Here is a 22,238-nt window from a genome sequence, read left to right as displayed (position 1 = left end):
TTTACAAAATTAAATTATGAAAACCAATAGCCGGTTTAAAAATCTTATAATTCTTTTTGATAAAATATGGTCTTAAAGACTGCCATCGATTTTCTCTTAAGGACAGACGAGACGTTCCTCAATAGTATATAATTTTTTCCAAGATTTTTCATTGAAAAATTACGACTTTAACATGTTTACTCACAAAAAATTTAGATACCTTACCAGGCATTTGTGCGAAATACCGGAGGATAGCATTTCTTATATACATATATAATCCGCTAGGAAAAAAAATATAGTTTGCCAAAAGTTTATTTTTAGTGTTTCAAATTTTTGAAACAATTAGAAACCAGTTTAGAAATCAGAAAGTATTTATAATTTTAAATATTTTTATACATTATTAAGATATCCAAAACAGATATTTAAGGAAAGTATCGTCTGACCTTAACCACTTTTAATTTATTTCTGATACTCCCTTCTCTTAAATTATTATGCATAAATGTCGAAGCTTTTATTTTACAGATTTTTTTTTAAATTGATATTGAAGAACATTGATTTTATTTAAAAACTGTTTGAAGAGTTTTACAGACCTGCTGGCCTTGCTTTACCAGGAAGGTGTCCAGAGCTTAATTACGCATGTCCGGGACAGTGCTGGAAGACAGACGGATTTAGCGGATGTTTCCGATGTGAATGTGAAGGTGGATGGTAACATTTCAACCAGTTGACGCTATAAACCGGTTAACATTTTAACCAGTTGACGCTATAAACTATTTAACATTTTAACCAGTTGATGCTATAAACGGTTAACATATTAACCCGTAAACGCTATAAACCGGTTAACATTTTAACCAGTTGACGCTATAAACTATTTAACATTTTAAACACTTGACGCTATAAACGGTTAACATATTAACCAGTAAACGCTAAAAACCGGTTAACATTTTAACCAGTTGACGCTATAAACTATTTAACATTTTAACAAGTTGACGCTATAAACGGTTCACATATTAACCCGTAGACGCTATAAACCGGTTAACATTTTAAACAATTGACGCTATAAACGGTTAACATATTAACCCGTAGACGCTATAAACCGGATAACATTTTAACCAGTTGACACTATAAACGGTTAACATATTAACCCGTAGACGCTATAAACCGGTTGACATTTTAACCAGTTGACGCTATAAACTGGTTTAAAATTTAACCAGTTGACGCTATAAACCGGCTTAAATTTTGACCAGTTGACCTGTAAACTGGTTACTTGTCACCTCTATGGTAGACATATCTGAGAAATATTGAGTAAAACAAGATTTGTTAGTGAAACACTATAGCATATAAAATTTATATACTCCAGTACTTTGTTCTGACAGTTAAAACTTCGACAGCTAAAAACACACCTTCGACCCTACAAGTATCATCAACAGCGCCGTCTACAGACAAAATATCCACTACCTCTACTGCATCACCGTCTACCATGACTAAAAGTACAACATCCCAAGGACAGGCAACTCTCATAAGTAAACAGGCGACAATGTCAACTGTTCCGTCCCAGAAAACGTCATTAATCGTGTCTACCTCAACAACAGTTACCTCAACACAATCAACCAATCAGAATAACGCTCTCAAAATAAACCAGGGTCAAACCATAACTACAGCACAATCAACCAATCAAAATAACGCTCTCAAAATAAACCCGAGCCAAACTTCAGAACAGAGTAGTACAAATTCGTTATTGACATCTGAAGGAAATATTCAAAAGGGCACTTTAAGTGTCCAAGGTCAAAATGGCTACACATCCGACAAAAGTGGCGGGAATGTGCACTCAAATTCCAGCTTAACTGTGTTAACCGAAACTAACGGAACCGGAAGTAGTGGTTCCCCTAGTGCCAAAAGTTTAATGGATCTAACAGGAGCGGACTTGTTTAGGATTCTAATTGATGGAATGAAAAAACATCAATCACTTCAACAGGTGCTGTACACTTTAGCTCACATTGGAGGTCAGAGTCATTTAGAGGTAATCAATGGAGATCTTAATAAAGTGGACAATAAAGAATCACAGAAACAAGGATCAGAGAAAGGTCATAAGGTCAATAACTCAGAAACATCACTTCAACAAACCATCAGTCCTTCATTACATCCCGGGACGGGTCTTGTGAATGTTTCATCTGATGTAAAACTAGAAACAACTGTAGTGCCTCTGATATCTCATTTGTCTGGTGAACCTCAGGAAACTGGAAACGGAGGACAGAATAACGGAAAAGGTGAGCAGTTTGACTTGAGGAGAAAATATATAAAAGATAACATGTACAAATGTTTACTAAATATCAACTTCACATATTATGTTTCCCATTGAGCATCTCTAAAAAAAACAAAAAAAACCCATCTGTTTTCTATTTCATAAATACTCATTTCCCATTTATATGCAGAGGAAAAAAATTAAAAAATATAAATAAAGCATTTATTTTTATTTCAAGAATTATATATTCCATCGGTGAGTTGCTTAAAAAAATTTAGTTCTCTTTTTCGTAGGATTATTAACAGTAATGGGTTAGAGTAATATGAAGTAAAATGTTATGGTTTTTTTGACAGATTGTGCTAATGTTGGAGCCTCGTGCCCAGTTGAGTGTCACGTGATCGACCCAGTCTCACACTGTCCCGTATGTGGCTGTTCTGATAAAGTCTTCAAATCCACTGACCCGGATATAGGTAAGTCACGTGACTGGTAATGATATTATTGCATCAAAATCAAGTAATACGTGTATATTCAATAAATAAAAAGATGAAATTTTGAAGTTTAATCTAATAATCCTACCAGAGTTATGTCAGAAATTTTTTTTTTCTAAATTAAGAATGCGCGCCGCTAGATGCTAACTGTCCAAGTGACTGCATTACTCTGACTGACAACTTGTGTCCTGTATGCGCTTGCACTCACCGACATACAAACAAGGTAACAAAAGACGCCATTACCTCAACCGTTAGTACAGAGACAGCATCTACAAGTTCATTGCAAATGGGTACTTAATTTTTTTCTTTTTATTTTTGTTTCTACTTTTTACAAAACTGTCACATGTTTTATGCTTCCCTCTGTGCTTATTTCGTTCTTTTCTTGTTGTATTTCTGTTCCTCCTGTATTTTTGCAGTCTGTAAGATAACAGAGGAAATTCGAAATTGTGAGTCTTCGTGTTTGAATCTTGATGACAGTTTTTGTCCAAAATGCGTTTGTACAACAGAAAGCAAAACAGAAATAGTTTCGGATAGCCAAACGAATACACCTGATAAAGAAAACGGTATGTGAATAATGATTCGTTATATGCATTCTCAAAGAAAATAGATATCTTTCAAAGGTTTATGTGCACCAAACTTTCCTTTGTTTCCGTTTCTATAATTTCTATTTTCACTTTCAGTTTGTCCAGCAGTAGAACGAGGCTGTCCAAAAAGATGTCTGAAATTTGATAAAAATTACTGCGCGTACTGTTTCTGTGATAATGACTAGAATAAACTGCAGAAACGTTCAAATCATTATTTTTTTTTAATTTTCTTGTTTTATTGCTTTGCTAATTTTCAGTTTTTTTGATACCGGAAGTTGTCAGTTTTCCGTCATGAATACACAGTGACATCATTTTAATCGAAAAACGAAAAAGGCATTTTATATGTTTGAAATCTCGAATGTTTTACGCTTTTACATCAGCTGATCAAACAGTGACCTTTAGAATTAAGCCGGACAGCTGGTGCCATTATCACATGTGAGTATCAATGTACATTGCACGTTCAAAATACCGCTATGGACAACCATTAAATGACATCTTGAGAAATCATTACTTTGAAGGCGCTAGCTTTCTATCAATACTGTTTGGAGTACCATACATGAATATTTGCTTGAGACATTTTTTTGGATAGCCCATCTTAAGATTGCAGTGGTACCGTTAATATTTGTACAGTGCTTTTAAGGTAAGACGCGATTATGTGCGATTATGCCAATGTGGACTGGATTGATATTTTGTGTGTCAATGGCGACCGAATTCGTCACTCTTAAAAAAGTTTTACTTAGTAGTCATTTTTTACTTGAAATAACAAAGATTAGTAATAGATAATTACTAAGCATTTACTTAAAATTTAAAATCAATTACTGAAATATATGTCAATTACTAGATTCAAATGTTTTACTTGATTTTTGTATTTTAAAAAATTGTTTTACTTACACACTAAAAAGTTTTACTTAGTAATTTATATTTACTTAAATTTGTGTATATAAGTAATAACTTTACTTGGTCTTTAATACTTACATTTCACCACTATTTACTATATAATTAATATTTTAATGCCCCCGTAAACGAAGTTTCGGGAGTATATAGTTTTTGTCGTTTCCGTCTGTCTGTCTAGCTGTCTCTCTGATTCTCTGTTTATCCGCAGAAACTTTAACCTTGCCCATAACTTTTGATTTAGCGGAGCTATAACTTTCATATTTCACACGTGTATTCCTTGTGACAAGACCTTATACACAAAAAATTCAAACTTATTCTTTATCCAAATCTTTTTAACAGTAAATACCAGGACATTTATACTTCACATATATATTTTTTGTTGAAAGAACTTTCATTGAATACCAACAACTATGAAATTTTGACCTTGACCCTGGAGATTTCAATCCTTGGGAAAAAACTTTAACCTTGGCCATAACTTTTTAACGGTAAGGAAAAGTGCTTTCATACTTACATATATGTAATCATTTTAAGAAGACCATTTATAGGATACCAAGAACTTTGACCTTGACCTTGTAGTTTGACCCACTTTTAAAAAGCAAACCTTGACTGTAACTTTAAAAGGATTAGGGTTAGTGCATTCATACTTAACATAGTTCATCCTTGTGACAAGACCTTTCTTTGGGTACCACCAACTCTGTCCCTTTGTCCTTGACCTTGGAGTTTGACTTACATTTCAAAATTGGTAACCTTGACCATAACTTCTGAAGGGTTGAGGCAAGTGTTTCCATATTTCACATATGTATTTTTTTGTAGCAAGACCTTTCATTTGATACCAATAACCTTGACCTTTTGACCTTGGAGATATCAAGAAATCCCAATAATTAAATTTGCAGTTAAGAAAAGTTTAACCTTTGCTATGTTGCCATACAGTGGCATAGGTGTTTCACAAACACATCTTGCATGTTTGAATTGTATTTAATTGATTTACTTAAAACAAAAATTTATTTACTAAATCAAGGGGAATTCAGATCAGTAGTTACTTAAATATGGTAGTCTTATCACTAAATGTCTGTGAGGAGGAGTTATCTTTCATCTAAATATACCTTCATGTGAAAAAAAAGTCACACTAATAAAAATGCGATATTAAGTACTTGAAATGTTTAACCATTTTTAAAATGGTCCTTAAAAAAATACAACTTATTCAATTTTTAAGGCTTTCGAAGTTGGAATCAAATGTTTTATTGTTATATATAATAAAACAGTTACAAAGAAATTGGCAAAAGAAATGGAAAGTATAATTGTTTCCATCATAAGTAGATTTCTTCTATTTAACCATTCAGAGGGCTCAATTAGGGAACTCTGATAAAGAAATCTGTGAGTAGTACTCACATGTCAGAGGGTGGGTACCTTGCAGTGTTTCTAGTAAATAATGTCGATTTTAGTAAATATGATAAGTATTTCATTTACTTAGTATTCTTTTAAGTAATAATATTGTAGATTTTAATTAATTTCAGAATTTCATTTACTTAGTAATAATTCATAAAATTTAGTAAATGGAAAGCATATTATCTCTGAATTAAGTAATAATAATTTAACAAAAATGAGTAGTTCATTTACTAACTTAAAGTAATACAATTCCTATAATTTAAGTAACTCTATTGATACTTAGTAAATCATTTTATAAGTAAATGAATTCATCCTTATTACTAATTATGTTTACAATTACTAACCATGATAGTCATTTACTTGCTATTCTGACTAAATGGATTACTAATAATTACTAGTTTTTCTCAATCTAATATCTTATTTTAAAAACAACAAGTAAAACTTTTTTTTGTGTCTACGTCTAGTAGATTGATGTTTTTTGTATCCATGGAGACTGGATTAATGTTTTGTGTATCCATGGCGACCGAAGTGATGTTTTTGTGTCCAAGGCGGCAAAATTCATATCTTGTGTGACCTTTGCGACTAAATCGATATTGTGTGTGTTCATGACAACTAGATTGATGTTTCGTGTGTCCATGACGACTGAATTGATGTTTTGTGTGACCCTGGCGATTGAATGTTTAGATGTATTTTTCTGTTAAATTGAAATGTGCCTATTGAATAACAAGAACAATGGCATTTTTCATATCGGTTTTCAAAAAAAAAAAACTCAGTACTATTATATTGATGCTTTCAGGTTGCAAAAATACAAAATACTGAAAATAAATTTTAAAGGTTATATAGTTTGACCTATGTCTACTCACGTAATTGATATTCACACACTGAATCGTGTGCGGATTTTTCTATCCGCTCGATCATGACAATGGTCTCATTGCGGGGTTGACCGGTCCTAGGAGACTGGATTGATGTTATGTGTGTCCATGGCGACCGAATCGACACGGCGGGTGTGTCCGGTCGGCAGGGGATGCTCACTCCTCCATGGCACCTGATCCCACCTCTGATGTTTCAGAGGTCTGTGTTTTTTCTGCTCCTATTTTGTATTGTTTTATGGAATTTTAGATTGAATACTGTTCGTCATCTCCATATCCTTCTTGCATTGCAAAAATAAAACTAATGATCAATTGACGGTCGTCAATGTACCGTTAACTGAATACTACGATTGAATATTAATAGTATTTTTATTTTTTGGGATAACTTCAGATATTTAAAATAAGCAAACCTTGTGAGCTGATGCATCTTGGGTCCATTAAACGTAACTATATAAAAAGATGCTCACAGGTACCTACTTTCTTCTTTTCTTTTTTTTTTAAAGATTTTTGGGCATTTTTCTTCAAAATGTATTAGAGTAATAGACGGACACTTTAAGATCAAACGTCATCGTTGTTCCTCGGAGTTACCAACAAATTTTTCCAGTTATTTCCAGATCACGACAAGAAACACATCTGTCGGCAGGGGATGTTCACTCCTCTTTTGCAACTGATCCAACGTCTGTTGTTTTGGAGGTCCGTGTTTCCTCTGCTCAGAAAATTGTATTTTTCAGCTTGAATATTGTTTGTTATCTCCATGTGTTTCATGTAGGTCAATGTAAACTTACTTTCCAAATTCTATGCCTGTCTTTAAATATCGTGGGTAGAAATTGGTTAAGAATCACCGAACTTTGTCAATCAATGCACCATCTGCTCTCAAAACAAGTCAGCTGTAATGTAGGTCACTATGATCTTCTTTTGATTTTCTATGTGTTTTTTTTTTTGTTGAATATTTTTATATATTAATTGACCTTAAAATATCAAATATCAAAGTAGATACGGAAGTATATGGAGAACAAAATATACATAAACGAAGATAAAAAATTGCTGTCAGATTGTTTTTTAATTCTTGAGACAATAAAGAATATTAAAGTTCATTTGAATACTACAAAAAGGGAGCAGACCAAACATGGACTTTCAAAAACAGAAGTGAGATTAATTGCAGTTGAGGTCTTAATATCCCCTGTCGCCGATCAAACTCGCCGTGCCCTCCTTGCTATGATCGACTATATAGAAAACTCCGTTGAAATATCAAGGTGTAATTTATTGATCTTCAATCATAATGTCATGCTTATAAATCTTCGAATAGCAGAGAATGCAGTTGATTTGCAATACATCATTAGAAATTGACCTTATGATAGATTGCATTTCTATAAAAAGGTCATTTTACCGACCAAATTAGAGTTTAATTTTTTTCGAACTTTCTTAACTTTGTCCAGTCTACAAATGACCAGTGAGTGCTGAACAGTACATATTACACAAGACAGCTGGTGTCTTTATCAAGACTCCGTATCAATATGAAGGGGGCATCGCGTACTGGCGCGCGCCTGATACCGCCATCTTACTACCATAAGACCTGACCCTCCTAATGGAGCGGTGTCACTCTATAGATACAGCTAACCCTTCATCATGTCCCTCTGGAGTCTTACATTGTTAATTCTAGTGATTAGTGTATTCCGGATACAGAACACTAGAGGTAAGGGAGAACTCATTATTTATCCATTGGGAGTCTTACATTGGTAATTCTAGTGGTAAGTTTATTCCGTATACACAACACTAGATTTACGGGATAATTCATTATTTATCTATTGGAGTCTTACATTGGTAATTCTCGTGATTGGTGTATTTCGTATACAGAATACTAGAGGTAAGGGGAGAATTCATTATTTATATATTGGTAACTAAATTGGTTACTGTATTCTGTATACCGAACACTCAAGTCAAAAGTGTCCATTTATGGCATTATCTTTGGGTCTCTGATTTTCTTAATTCTTTGTTTAGTGGTTGATGTAAATGTTATGACTTATTCCTTAGATTTACTACAATCTTGCTCTTACAATTTTTCAATATGTGTTGATTCATAGTTTATTTTTTAATGCTCGATCAGATAAACATCATTAATGGATTTAAGGAAATGAATCCCTATTTATTTCACGCATCTCCATCTTTTACATTTTAACGATGCTTACTCCTCCAAGGCATCTGATCCCATCTCTTGAATTACTAAGGATCCGTATTTTATGTTCCTTCCGATTTTTTCATTTATAAATTGTTATTCATTACATGTATTTCTATCTTTTTCATATGAAAGATTTGTTTGATTCCAGGATTTACTCTGTCTAGACAGGGCGTATGTTCCCCGGTCAGTGTCAACTGTCCTAACGTAAAATACGACTTCTCCACTGGATGTTTTGTTTGCATTGGTAAGAATTACTACTGTTGATTTTATAAACTGGCCTTACGTAAATTACGATTTTGATTTTCGTTTTTGATAGCTTTCTGTTGATTTTTTGCTGTTAAACGCCGTATATTCTTTATATTTTTTTAATAATGTAGTTCTGCATTAATGGGGTTAATTCTACATATATATATGATGAAAATTTTCATAGAAAACAAAACCTTTATGCATAAAAAAAAAATAATGATGATATAAATTGTACACTCTATATTTTACAATAATTTAAGATAAAAATATCAAATTATTTTACGACATTGACATTTAGAATGTTGAATAATATATTTTTAGAATTACTGATATTGCTATTGTTAGACTTTGTTGTTACTGACATCACAAAAATAATTCCTAGGACAATATCTTTTAAACAAATTGGTGTGATTTTACAGCCTATTCGTGGAATTCTAAAAGTTGTATATATATATAAATTCAATTCTTATTGTAATTCGAAAATTATACAATTATTCGTTTTTAGCTCACCTGAGCCGAAGGCTCAAGTGAGCTTTTCTGATCACATTTTGTCTGTAGTCCGTCTGTCCGTCCGTCTGTCTAGCTGTCTGTCTGTCTGTAAACTTTTCACATTTTCAACTTCTTCTCAAGAACCGCTGGGCCAATTTCAACAAAACTTGCCACAAAGCATCCTTGGGTGACGGGGATTCAAGTTTGTTCAAATGAAGGGCCACGTCCTCATTCAAGGGGAGATAATTGGGAATTAACAAAAATTTGGTGGCATGTTTTAAAAATCTTTTTCTCAAGAACCACTGTGCCAGGAAAGATGAAGCTTATATGGAAGCATCCTCAGGTAGTGTAGATTCAAGGTTGTTCAAATCATGACCCCCAGAGGTAGGGCGGGGCCACAATGGCCGACCAATGTTTTACATAGAAATATATAGGAAAATTCTTTAAAAATCTTCTTCTCAAGAATAACAAAGCCATAATTGATCATATTTATATGGAAGCATCCTCAGGTAGTGTAGATTCAAGTTTGTTCAAATCATGACCCCCGGGGGTAGGGCGGGGCCACAATGGCCGACCAAAGTTTTACATAGAAATATATTGGAAATTTCTTTGAAAATCTTCTTCTCAAGAATAACAAAGCCATAATTGATCATATTTATAAGGAAGCATCCTCAGGTAGTGTTGATTCAAGTTTGTTCAAATCATGACCCCTGGGGGTAGGGCGGGGCCACAATGGCCGACCAAAGTTTTACATAGAAATATATTGGAAATTTCTTTAAAAATCTTTTTCTCAAGAACCACTGTGCCAGGAAGGATGAAACTTATGTGGAAGCATCCTCGGGTAGTGTAGATTCAAGGTTGTTCAAATCATGACCCCTAGGGGTAGGGCGGGGCCACAATGGTCGACCAAAGTTTAACATAGAAATATTTAGGAAAATTCTTTAAAAATCTTCTTCTCAAGAACCACTGTGCCAGGAAGGATGAAACTTACATGGAAGCATTTTCAGGTAGTGTAGATTCAAGGTTGTTCAAATCATGACCCCTAGGGGTAGGGCGGGGCCACAATGGCCGACCAATTTTTACACAGAAATATATAGGAAAATTCTTTAAAAATCTTCTTCTTAAAAAAAAAACAAAGCCATAATTGATCATATTTATATGGAAGCATCCTCAGTAGTGTAGATTCAAGTTTGTTCAAATAATAACCCCCGGGGGTAGGGCAGGGCCACAATGGCCGACCAAACTTTTTACATAAAAGTGTATAGGAAAATTCTTTAAAAATCTTCTTCTCAAGAATAGCAAAGCCATAATTGGTCATGGGACTACTTTTGGGTTTAAACTTTTCAATAATAAACCAATTTCTACTTTTTCCTAGCCACAGTTCTTAGGTGAGCGATGTGGCCCATGGGCCTCTTGTTTTTTAAATATACTTAGTTTTCTAAAATTATTTTACATTTCTAAAGGGGAGGATAAACAACAGGTGACTTCCGGTGCAGCTGTACCGCAGTATGTCAGTCCACTGAAGGAAGGTAAGAGTTCACTTTATCTGTTGTCAAAGGAAAAGAAAGCTTCTCACATTTTTAAAAGAATTAAAATAATACATCTTAACAAGTATCATTGTACCTAACCTTTTTCCCGTGTATAAAGAAATGCAATACACGTATCTCATGTAAAACAAAAAAAGTATGTCTTAGAAAAATCTTTATATGTTAAGTTCTCGCAATACATTATGTTATTGCAACATATTCCATACAAACTACAGTGACACGCATATATCTGTATCTATAATTATTAACTTAAATAAGAAATCATCTCACATAGTAATTTATGTAGCACTGTAAATCAAAAACGTGTTGTAGTTGTTTTGGTAAATAATTATGCCATTTTTCAATTCCGATGTCTGTAATCTGAAAGTTAATAATTGGGTTAATTTTTAATAAAACAAAAAAAGCAGGCATGGGGTTGGCAATTCCTCAATAGCACATTTTATGTTTGAAAAGTCCGCGTTTGCTCTTCCACTGATTTGTATTGTTTGAATGGACCTTTGACCTTGAATACTGCTCGTTTTTCTCTATATATTTCATGTCATGTATTTTAATTTTTACGCAGATTGCAAGGACAAAGGCATCATGCTTCAGTTGATGCTGAATATTCCTAACAGTGGATGTTCTACTTGTGGACAGAGAGAACCAATGCCTATCGGCTGGAACCCTATGGCTATGACAAATTCTCCCCCATCTTCTACCGCTCCTCCTGTAACTACAACAACGAACCCACCAGAAACGACGACAGAAAATGTCCCATGTCCATGTAAAGACCCCGCTCATCATCATGGTACTCATTCTACTAGTACAACCGTGACAACTCCAGAAACCACCTCCATACCAACTACCACCACCACCACTCAACAAACTACCACCACCCCTCAAACAACTACGTCCACTCCTCAAACAACCACCGCCACACAAACCACTTCTACTACCCCTCAAACAACCACAACAGAGAAAACTACGACAAAAACAAATCCAACTACAACATTATCTTCTACAACAAAAACTACCCCTACCTCAACTACTACTACAACAACCAAAGCCACTACAACGAAGTCAACAACTACTACAACAACGAAAAAACCAACAACTACTGTAAAGACTGAACCAACTAAAAGACTACACCTTACTTCAAAGACGACAACAACCACTACAGCAAAGCCTAGTACCACTACAAAATCACGGCCCCATCACATCAAAACCACTACTCCTATTCATAAGAGCACGACATCTAGATTAAGCACCACATCTATCGCTGCTTCCTCCTCAGCGAAAAATTCAGCAACCTCGAGTACTTCACAAGAGAGCAACTCCTCTAAGAACAATCACGCTAATGGCGGCAATTCTAAACATGATAATTCCTCAAACAACAATTCCAACCACAGCAGTACTTTCACTAACAACACTTCCTCTCATAGCAACACCTTCTCCAGTAGCAGTTCTAGCTCTAGCTATTCCAGTAGCAGTTCATCGTCCAGCAGTAGTTCCTCTTCAAGCAGTTTCTCCAGCAACAGCGGCAACCAAAATACTACAAACGGCAACCACCATCACGGGAATAACCACCACCACAACAAACATCCTCACAATGGCACCAGTTCTCACAGCAACAATTTCTCCAACAGCAGTTCATCTCAGAGCAGCTCAAGCAGTAGTAGCAGCAGTACCAGCACCTCCTCACAAAATGGCGGCAATTCCAACAGCAGCCTTCCTAACGGCCATGGTCATCACAGTTCTCACAACACTTCTAACAGCAATCAACACTATTCCCAGTCAAACAGTTATTCTACAAATAACGGTTCATCCCAGAATAACTTCTCAAACAGCAGCTCTTCTCACAACGACCACACACAGAATAGCAGTTCCAATGCTAACAGTAACAACACGAATAACGGCTCATCTAAAAATAACATCTCTGGAAACAATAATTCTTCCAATAGCACGAACACGTCCAACAAAAACTCATCGAACAGTACGAACACTTCGAAAAATAATCCCTTGACCAATACTAACAATTCCACCGATAACACCTCAAATAACATGAATACATCGAAAAATAACACTTCAAATAACATGAATAATTCAAAAAATAGTAACTCTAACACAGTTAACAATTCTAATAACAGCTCTTCTAATTCCACGAACACTTCCAGCAAAACTTCCTCTAATAACATAAACAACTCTAAAACTAACTCCTCAAGCAATTCTAACACTTCAAGCAATAACTCCCAAAACAACGTGAACAATTCAAAAAACAACTCTAATAATTCCACAACTTCCAAGACCTCGTCAAATACCTCCACCTCTAACACCATGAACACTTCTAATAATAGTAACAATTCGAGTAGTACCAATAATTCAAACAACAGCCAGTCCCAAACAAACCACACATCTAGCAACAACATCCATAAAACAACTACCCTTAAAACAACGACCACTCCCGCAAAAACAACAACCTTAAAAACAACGACTATCCCAACAACGACAAAAGCTCCAACGACAACGACGAAACCAACAACGACGACGACAACACCAATAACAACGACAACTCCAACGACGACAACAACACCAACGACGACAACAACACCGACGACGACGACAACACCAACGACGACAACAACGCCGACGACGACAACAACACCAACGACGACAACAACACCAACAACCACGACAACACCGACGACGACAACAACACCAACTACCACGACAACACCGACGACTACAACAACACCAACTACCACGACAACAACACCGACAACAACAACAATTAAGATAACCATGCCACCAGAATTAAAAACTACAGAAAAAATAACTGTGCCACCCTCATTGAAAACAACAACAGTTAGGACGTCAACAACAGGAGTGCCTACAACTACAGGTAGGTTATAGGTAAAAAACGGATCAGTCTGATTAGGACATACTACAGGTAGGTTATAGGTAAAAAACGTATCAGTCTGATTAGGACATACTACAGGTAGGTTATAGGTTAAAAACGGATCAGTCTGATTAGGACATACTACAGGTAGGTTATAGGTTAAAAACGGATCAGTCTGATTAGGACATACTACAGGTAGGTTATAGGTAAAAAACGTATAAGTCTGATTAGGACATACTACAGGTAGGTTATAGGTAAAAACGGATCAGTCTGATTAAGTAATACTACAGGTAGGTTATAGGTAAAAAACGGATCAGTCTGATTAGGACATACTACAGGTAGGTTATAGGTAAAAACGGATCAGTCTGATTAGAAAATACTACAGGTTGGTCACAGGTAAAAAAAAAAACTGGAACAATTGGATTAGGAAATCAAGTGCTTTGAACAACAACAAAAATAGAAGCATCAAAATCTTCCATACATTAAGCACATGTACAACTTCATCACTTGAAAAAACAGCGCTTGATAACAATTCCAAAAGCTTTCAGGTCCTTTTAGTTATACGTCATTATACAAATAAAACGCAAAGTATTCATATCAACACAACAAGAGATACAGCACAAAATCTAAAGTACTCGCTGCAACAAAACAAAGCAAAACGCAATAAGGTAGTTGGAGTTGAAGAAAAGTTTTCGAGCTTAAAAGTCCATTAAACATTAAAAAAATAACAGCAGAGCAAACATGGACCTACAAAACCTCAGAGGTGTGCTTACTAGGTAGATGACATTCCATAACAAAACTCAGCACAACACCTCAGGTAGACGATAGAAACAATTCAAAGCAACGCCATAAGTCGCTGATCATGGCAAAAACATTCAGCATTATAAGGGATAAATATTAAGAATAATAAGCATACTAATTTTCATCTCATCAACTAGACCTGGCATAACACCTTGAAGGGTAATTATCAAGAGTTTGTTCTCTATTTTTTAATGGTTCATCTTAATGTTTATTGAAAAACTTTCTACTTTTTTCAGGTTGCCCACCTTTCCCAAGTAATTGTCCGGTAGCGTGTGGGAGCTTTGATATGATCACCTTTTGTCCCATCTGCGACTACAGCTTGTGTGGAAGTAAGTAAACTTTGATCACGTGACGTTTTCCCAGTCTGTGTCTACAAAAAGTATGGTAGTAAGTAAACTGACGCCGTGACCTTTTGTCTTGTTGGTGACTACTACTGTGTGGTAGTAAATAAAATTTTAACTCGTTATTTGGTTCTTTATTTTCAGTGACACCGCCTACTTCCGGTTGAAATGCCGTTCCCCGTGCTACAGCAAGCCATAAGGATCACAATATGGCACTAAAGGTTTTGACCAACTTGACTGTATTTTTAAAAAATAAAGCTTGAAAATATTGTTGATGTTTTCTATATGTGTAGGATAAGGTAGAAGCATTGTGTTATTGCACCTGATTAGGTTTGTGTCTGGGATACCTGTGTAAGATTATATATCAGGGCCTAATTTTTCACGCATCCAAATCTTTGTTGTCAACGAAAGACAAAAATCATCATATACTACTATAAATAATCCTATAATAAAAATCAACTTTCAGGGAACACTGGAGAGAGACCCCCTTTCTCTGTGTGACTGCTCATTTGTTTTAAAAGGAACAGTGTTGTTTGGAAAATTAAATGAAGAGAGAGAGAGAGAGAAATTTGTCTTAGAGACAACGATCACTAGCTCTTTTGATTACTTAATTATATTTTTAGCATCAGGAGATTTACAGAAAAGTTTCTTAATCCAAGGTTAAATTGCCTGTATAATATGAATTAAAATTTATGGAATCGAATTTTGAAATGATAAAATCGTATGCAATTAACAAAAATGAATTATGAAAAAATACATAATTTATACCTCTTTCGATTTTATTGACTGGAAAAATATAAATTTCCAATTTTTCTAGCAAAACCACAGGCCTTTGCATTGGATCGCTTAAAAAAACGTGTGTGTAAAAAAATAATGGTATTGAACTCTTACCATGGGTACCTAATTTCGCTAATAAAATATTTTTTATTCTAATCCTACTTTCTATTGAAATCTATTTATAGATAATTATTTTTCAATTCTACTAAATCTCATTCCGAAATTCCATATATTTCTTGAGATATACTGAAATCAATTTAAAAAATGACGTACTTTCTTTTACTCGATATTAGCTTGGGCCCCTGGTCCTTCACATGTAAACAGACGGTGTCTGAAGTACAGCAAAGAGTTGAATAGTATTTGCAATATCTATCAACAATTTCTTACTCCAGATTGTAACCTTAAATCTGTAATAATATTCCATTAGCGAAAAATTCATTTGAAAACGTCTACATAAACAAGTTTGGCTTTCCAGAAAGCCTGAAATGTCATCTCTTTGGTATCAATAATGTCAAAGAAATTAAACAGAAAGGGAAATATTTTAATGCAATGAATATATTGATTATTACACCTGAAGTTCCCAAATGACTTATTCAGCAAACTCCACAGTAAAGCACGCAGTTTCTTTTGGCCGCAGTATATATATGGAAAGCATGGACGTCTGCGAGAGTACCCAAGGCGATTTTTGGTGAAATTTCATTCTAGCGGTATTTGTGCTTCTGGGTGTTTACAATTTACTTAAATTCAAATACTTTCCTTGAACTATATTTTCTTAACACAATACGAACGGAATTATCAACAATACTTATCATTCATTTAAAAGCAGCTACATGTAATCATTAAAGTTTGACAGGAATTAATTTACTAAATCCAATTACAGACTAAAAAATTCACATAAAATTAGAGTTGACCACTCTTCATTCCTTTTTTGTAGAATCTAATTGTAAGCTTGTTCTATTGTGCGAGAACCAGTTTTCCCTTCGCGTCAACAAATCTACTGAGTATATATATATAGAAATCACGTCATTGTCAATTCTCCTTGTGTGGCTTACCAATTTAATAAGGCATAGCATTGAGGATCAATATATATACGACACACCGAAACTATAGATATTTATAAGCATCGTTCTTCTTTTCTAAATTTTCCTTGGCTTTCAAATAGGCCTAAACCGAAAGTAGATCACACACCCCTAAGCTAGTTCTTCTAAAAGAAAACCAGTTTGCAGGCTACTTGGAACTCTGTAAAACATCGAGGACTCCCGAAAGATAAATGGAGGCTTAAACTAGGACTTCACTTCCGGCATACAATCTTAATGTGTCATCTCCATAGGGAGATGATAAAAACTACCGCCATGTTGATTATGAATGTACATTTGTAAATGAAGCCATGGTAGAAAGAGTTTTTCCCGGAATGCATTAAATACCTTTTGATTTTCAAAACAAAATTAGACTGCTAAAATGTTGTTTGTAACTTAGTTACACCATATGATCAAATTAAAGAAAGACCTTGTAAAGCTTGAATGCAAATGAACAAATATTCATAGAGTTTAGACTAAATTCCGGAGAAAATTTGTCCCGTCGTTCCCGCTTTACAATTAGTGAAGGCCCAAGCTGTTGTCGAGTCAATCTCTACCCGGAGTTTTCGTTCCACTTATACCTCTGTTAACGTCTGAAAAGTAGTACGGAAGCGGAGGGACGTGATTTTTATTTTAAATGTTGTTTAAAATTGCCCACAAGAAGATAAACACCTTTACATTTCTATTTATGTGTCAAAGCTGCAAGTTGTTTGTCTATAAAAACTAAACCACGTTAATATTTATCGGCAATACGTTTTAAATTTTCCACGTTCGTAATATCCTGCCGAGAAATAATCCCCGATAAGATATGGCGAAAAAGTGATATCTGATTCCAATTCTCATAAATAAACTTTCATTTCATATGTTAAGCAAAAGTATAAAAGTTTTACATTGATAATTTATGATGCAATCGGTAAAAGTAAGTTTTGCCAAGAATCTTGGCATTTAGACGTTGACAGAGGTGTTGTAGCGAAGCGAACGATAACTCTGGGTAGAGATTGATGTCGAGTAAAAAAATTAATGTCAATTTGGGTATTGATTACAGAATATCTCGAGAAGTGAAAGGAATTACGGAATGAACTTTGGTAGTAATGAAGATTGTTTATATTTAGATAGATATGGATAGAAAGTAAAATTGTAAAGCATTTAAAAGAATTTTTTTGGCGAAAGTGGGTACCCCATGAAAAGAGTTCCATACCTTTATTTTTTTTCAACAACTCAATTTTTTTTCTAAGCGATCTAAAGGCCTGTGAGAAAAACCAAATTTGATGGTTTTCCCTGTACCACAACAAACCTTAACAGAAACAAATAGCCATGAAACCTCGGAAAAAGGAAACCTGTACTAACCGCTCCCTGGCTAACTTATTCAACACGGCAAAGCAACACAACCCGTTTCTTATCAGCGGTACCTCCACAAACTCATACCTACATATAGTTAGTATACATGTACATGCAAAGTTTGGGAAAATCTACCGTCCAGGTATTTTTGAGGGACCGTCTCAAAATACAGGTGCATTTACTATAAGATTATGTAGGAAAATGCCAATTGTTAGCACTTTAAATTTTTTAGCACTTTAAAGCAAATTATACAAATACTGCAATAGACATTTTGTTCAAATTATGATATTTGATGAGTAATACCATATTATACAAGATATGTAAGAAACACAAAGTTCTACCGTCTTGTTACCAGAGCTGGCATCTCAAAATGAAAAAATAGCAAATTTTTCTATATATTTTAAAGAGTATTACAAAATTTGACGTATACAATGGATTCACATGAAAACATAATAAAGATATTGGAGATATTCTCTAATTTCTATGTTTTGGAATTTCAAGAGCATATGTTTGTTACATTCTTTTTAATAATATTTTTATTACCCTGTTCTTTAAGAGCTACAGATTATCATTACGTCAAAAACACACTGCAACGACGTCAACCTACCTATCAATTGCAAAATCGGTTAAAAAATCAGTTATATAACATTGTAATTACATTTTTATCGCTATAATTTCTTAATTTTGTTTAATTTTAATAATTAAGCGAAAACAGTTGCATTAAAACAGTATATTTATACCCGCACTTTCTAAAGAAAGTTCGGGTATATTGTTGTTACTCATGTCCGTCCGTCCGTCCGTCTGTCACACTTTTCTTCCCTGAACTCCTCCTACATTTTAAACAGTAGCTTAATCATATTTTGGGAGACGGTTGGTGGGGTCATGTAGATGTGCAATAAGGTTTCGGAATTTTGATTTTGCCCCGGGGGGTCAAATGGGGGTCGAAAAATGACGTTTTTTGTGCAAAAAGTCCCGTCTTCCCTGAACTCCTTCTACATTTTACTCAGCAGCCTAATCACCTTTTGGGGGATGATTGGTGGTGTCATGTAGATGTGCAGTAAGGTTTCGGAATTTTGATTTTGCCCCAGGGGGTCAAAAAGGGGTCAAAAAATGACGTTTTTTATGCAAAAAGCCCCATCTTCCCTGAACTCCTCCTACATTTTACTCAGCAGCCAAATCATCTTTTGGGAGATGGTTGGTGGTGTCATGTAGATGTGCAGTAAGGTTTCGGAATTTTGATTTTGCCCCTGGGGGTCAAATGGGGGTCAAAATGACGTTTTTTGTGCAAATAGCCCCGTCTTCCCTGAACTCCTTCTACTTTTTACTCAGCAGCCTAATCACCTTTTGGGGGATGATTGGTGGTGTCATGTAGATGTGCAGTAAGGTTTCGGAATTTTGATTTTGCCCCGGGGGGTCAAATGGGGGTCGAAAAATGACGTTTTTTATGCAAAAAGCCCCATCTTCCCTGAACTCCTCTTACATTTTACTCAGCAGCCTTATCATCTTTTGGGGGATGATTGGTGTTGTCATGTAGATGTGCAGTAAGGATTCGGAATTTTGATTTTGCCCCGGGGGGTCAAATGGGGGTCTACAAATGATGTTTTTTATGCAAAAAGCCCCGTCTTCCCTGAACTCCTTCTATATTTTACACAGTAGCCTAATCATCTTTTGGGAGATGATTGGTTGGGTCATGTAGATGTGCAGTAAGGTTTCTGAATTTAGATTTTGCCCCGGGGGGTCAAATTGGGGTGGAAAAATAACGTTTTTTACACAAAAAGCCCCGTTTTCCCTGAACTCCTCTTACATTTTACTCAGCAGCCTATTCATCTTTTGAGAGATGGTTGGTGGGGTCATGTAGATGTGCAGTAAGGTTTCGGAATTTTTATTTTGCCCTGGGGGGTCAAATGGGGGTCAAAAAATGACATTTTTTATGCAAAAAGCCCCGTCTTCCCTGAACTTCTCCTACATTTTACACAGTAGCCTAATCATCTGTTGGGAGATGGTTGGTGGTGTCAGGTAGATGTGCAGTAAGGTTTTGGAATTAAGATTTTACCCTGGGGGGTCAAATATGGGTCGAAAAATGACGTTTTTTGTGAAAAAAGCCCTGTCTTCCCTGAAGTCTTCCTTAATGTTACTCAGAAGCCTTATCATCTTTTAGGAGAGTTAAATATTTTGAAAATTATGTAAAACATCAACGTCAAGGGGTAAAAAAAAGCATCACATGCTGGGAAACACCTTGAATTCTTATGAGTAATTAATGTATATGTCAAATGTGAGAGTCATATCTCATCTCAATCAAAAGTTATAAGCAAATGCAACATTTTTGAAAAGTAGAGGCTTGACCTCTTCAAGGTCAAGGTCACAGAGTAAAAATCATGATTTATTTGGAAAGGTCTTATCACAGGTAATAATATACATGCATTATGATATGAATGCCCTAACTTTTCTCCTTCAAAATGATGAATTTATAACAATTTAATTTTTTTGCAAGTAGGTCAAACTTCTAGGTCACAGGTAAAAAAACAAGATTTGTTTGTGAAACACTATGCGCCCGGCGGCAACAAAGTTCAAAAAATCTATTTTTAGCATATTGATCACAGTCAAGGTCACAAGGTCATTGACCATGGTGTCATTTGAAAGAACTTAATCAATGGAGTATGCATACCAAATATGAAGTCTCTATCTCCTATGGTTCAAAAGTTATGGCAAAAAGTGTAAAGAGCTATTTTTAGCATATAGGTCACAGTCAAGATCACAAGATCATTGACCTTGCCGTCGTTTGAAAGGACTTTATCGATATCGTATGCATACCAAATATGAAGTTCCTATCTCCTATGGTTAAAAAGTTATGGCAAAAAGTGTAAAAAGCTATTTTTAGCATAGAGGTCACAGTCAAGGTTGCAAGATCATTGACCTTGATGTTGTTTGAAAGGATTCTATTAGTGGAGTATGCATACCAAATATGAAGTCCCTATCTCCTATGGTTAAAAGGTTATGACAAACAGTGGAAAAAGTTATTTTTAGCATATAGGTCACAGTCAAGGTCACAAGGTCATTGACCTTGATGTCATTTGAAAGGACTTTATTACTGGGGTATGCATACCAAATATGAAGTCTCTATCTCTTATTGTTCAAAAGTTATGGCCAAGGTTAAAGTTGACAACAGACAGACAGACAAACAGATAAACAGACAAACAGACAAAAAGACAAACAGACAGGACAAAAACAATATACGCCTGGGATCTATCGATCCGGGCGCATAAAAAAACCATGCCATTCTCACAGGTAAATACTAATACATAAGTTTAATATTCAGTAGATATGACCGTGATGACCAAGGTTAAATTTATTGAGACAGATGGACAGTCTGACATACAAATATACATATTTCTATATGAATTGGGTAAAATTGGCCCAGTGGTTCTAGAGAAGTTAAAAATGTAAAAAGTTTTCAGACAAACAGATGGACGACACGTCACGACAGACGTTACATGTTAAGGAAACCAGAAAAGCTCAAATGAGTGTTTTGAAAGGGTTAGAATATGGTTGCAGTATTTGAAAAGCTGTTTTTTTTCATGCAAAGATATACATGACCAACATATTCATGTTTTATATTTTCTTTAGTAATTTGTTTGTTTGTTGTGAATACATCTCTCTTGGGAATTTTTCCCTCATATGGAGACACCACCAAATAATAATGAAGACAAGATGTGATTGTGAAACACTGATGTCCCTGTATGGAAGCCTATGGCGAAGGTTGAAGTTTCTCAAATATATGTCAAACTCAAAGTTCAAGGTCAAAGGATTCAAATTGTTAGTATCAGAAGAAAGTTTTGTCACAAGGAATGCACATGTGAAATAAAGATATCCCTAGTTAGTAGTAATTCCTGTTCAAAAATTAATTGCCAAGGTTAATTTTTTTTAAGTGGTTCAAACTCTAGGGTCAAGGTCAAACATATTTATAATTGTTGACAGTTCACAATGAATACACATGTTAAGCATGAAAGCCCTAGCACCTATTGATCAAAATTTAGGCCAAGTTTAAAGTTTGGTATTTTTCTTGTAAAAATGTGTTTCCTAGGTCAAGGGATTTCAGGTAAAAATTAATGGTACCCAAATAAAAGGTCTTAATT

At 35.0% G+C, this 22,238-nt stretch overlaps 1 protein-coding gene across 1 annotated transcript; it reads left to right on the top strand.

The window, feature by feature from the left end:
- Window positions 1-8,049: 8,049 nt before the first annotated feature.
- LOC134268571 (mucin-2-like) lies at window positions 8,050-15,160 on the top strand. Its single transcript, XM_062750836.1, has 6 exons — window positions 8,050-8,132; window positions 8,764-8,859; window positions 10,814-10,879; window positions 11,460-13,775; window positions 14,810-14,902; window positions 15,059-15,160. Exons 1-6 carry the CDS (start codon window positions 8,066-8,068, stop codon window positions 15,079-15,081), a joined length of 2,661 nt encoding a protein of 886 aa, XP_062606820.1. The 5' UTR covers window positions 8,050-8,065; the 3' UTR covers window positions 15,082-15,160.
- The last annotated feature ends 7,078 nt before the right edge of the window (window positions 15,161-22,238 follow it).

This window comes from Saccostrea cucullata, unplaced genomic scaffold (assembly GCF_032062105.1).
Source record: "Saccostrea cucullata isolate Sc308-1 unplaced genomic scaffold, CSIRO_AGI_Scuc_v1 ctg9146, whole genome shotgun sequence".
In the NCBI taxonomy this organism is placed as follows: domain Eukaryota; kingdom Metazoa; phylum Mollusca; class Bivalvia; order Ostreida; family Ostreidae; genus Saccostrea; species Saccostrea cuccullata.
The sequence above is the reverse complement of the archived record's forward strand: the minus strand, read 5'-3'. Positions and strand labels throughout refer to the sequence as shown.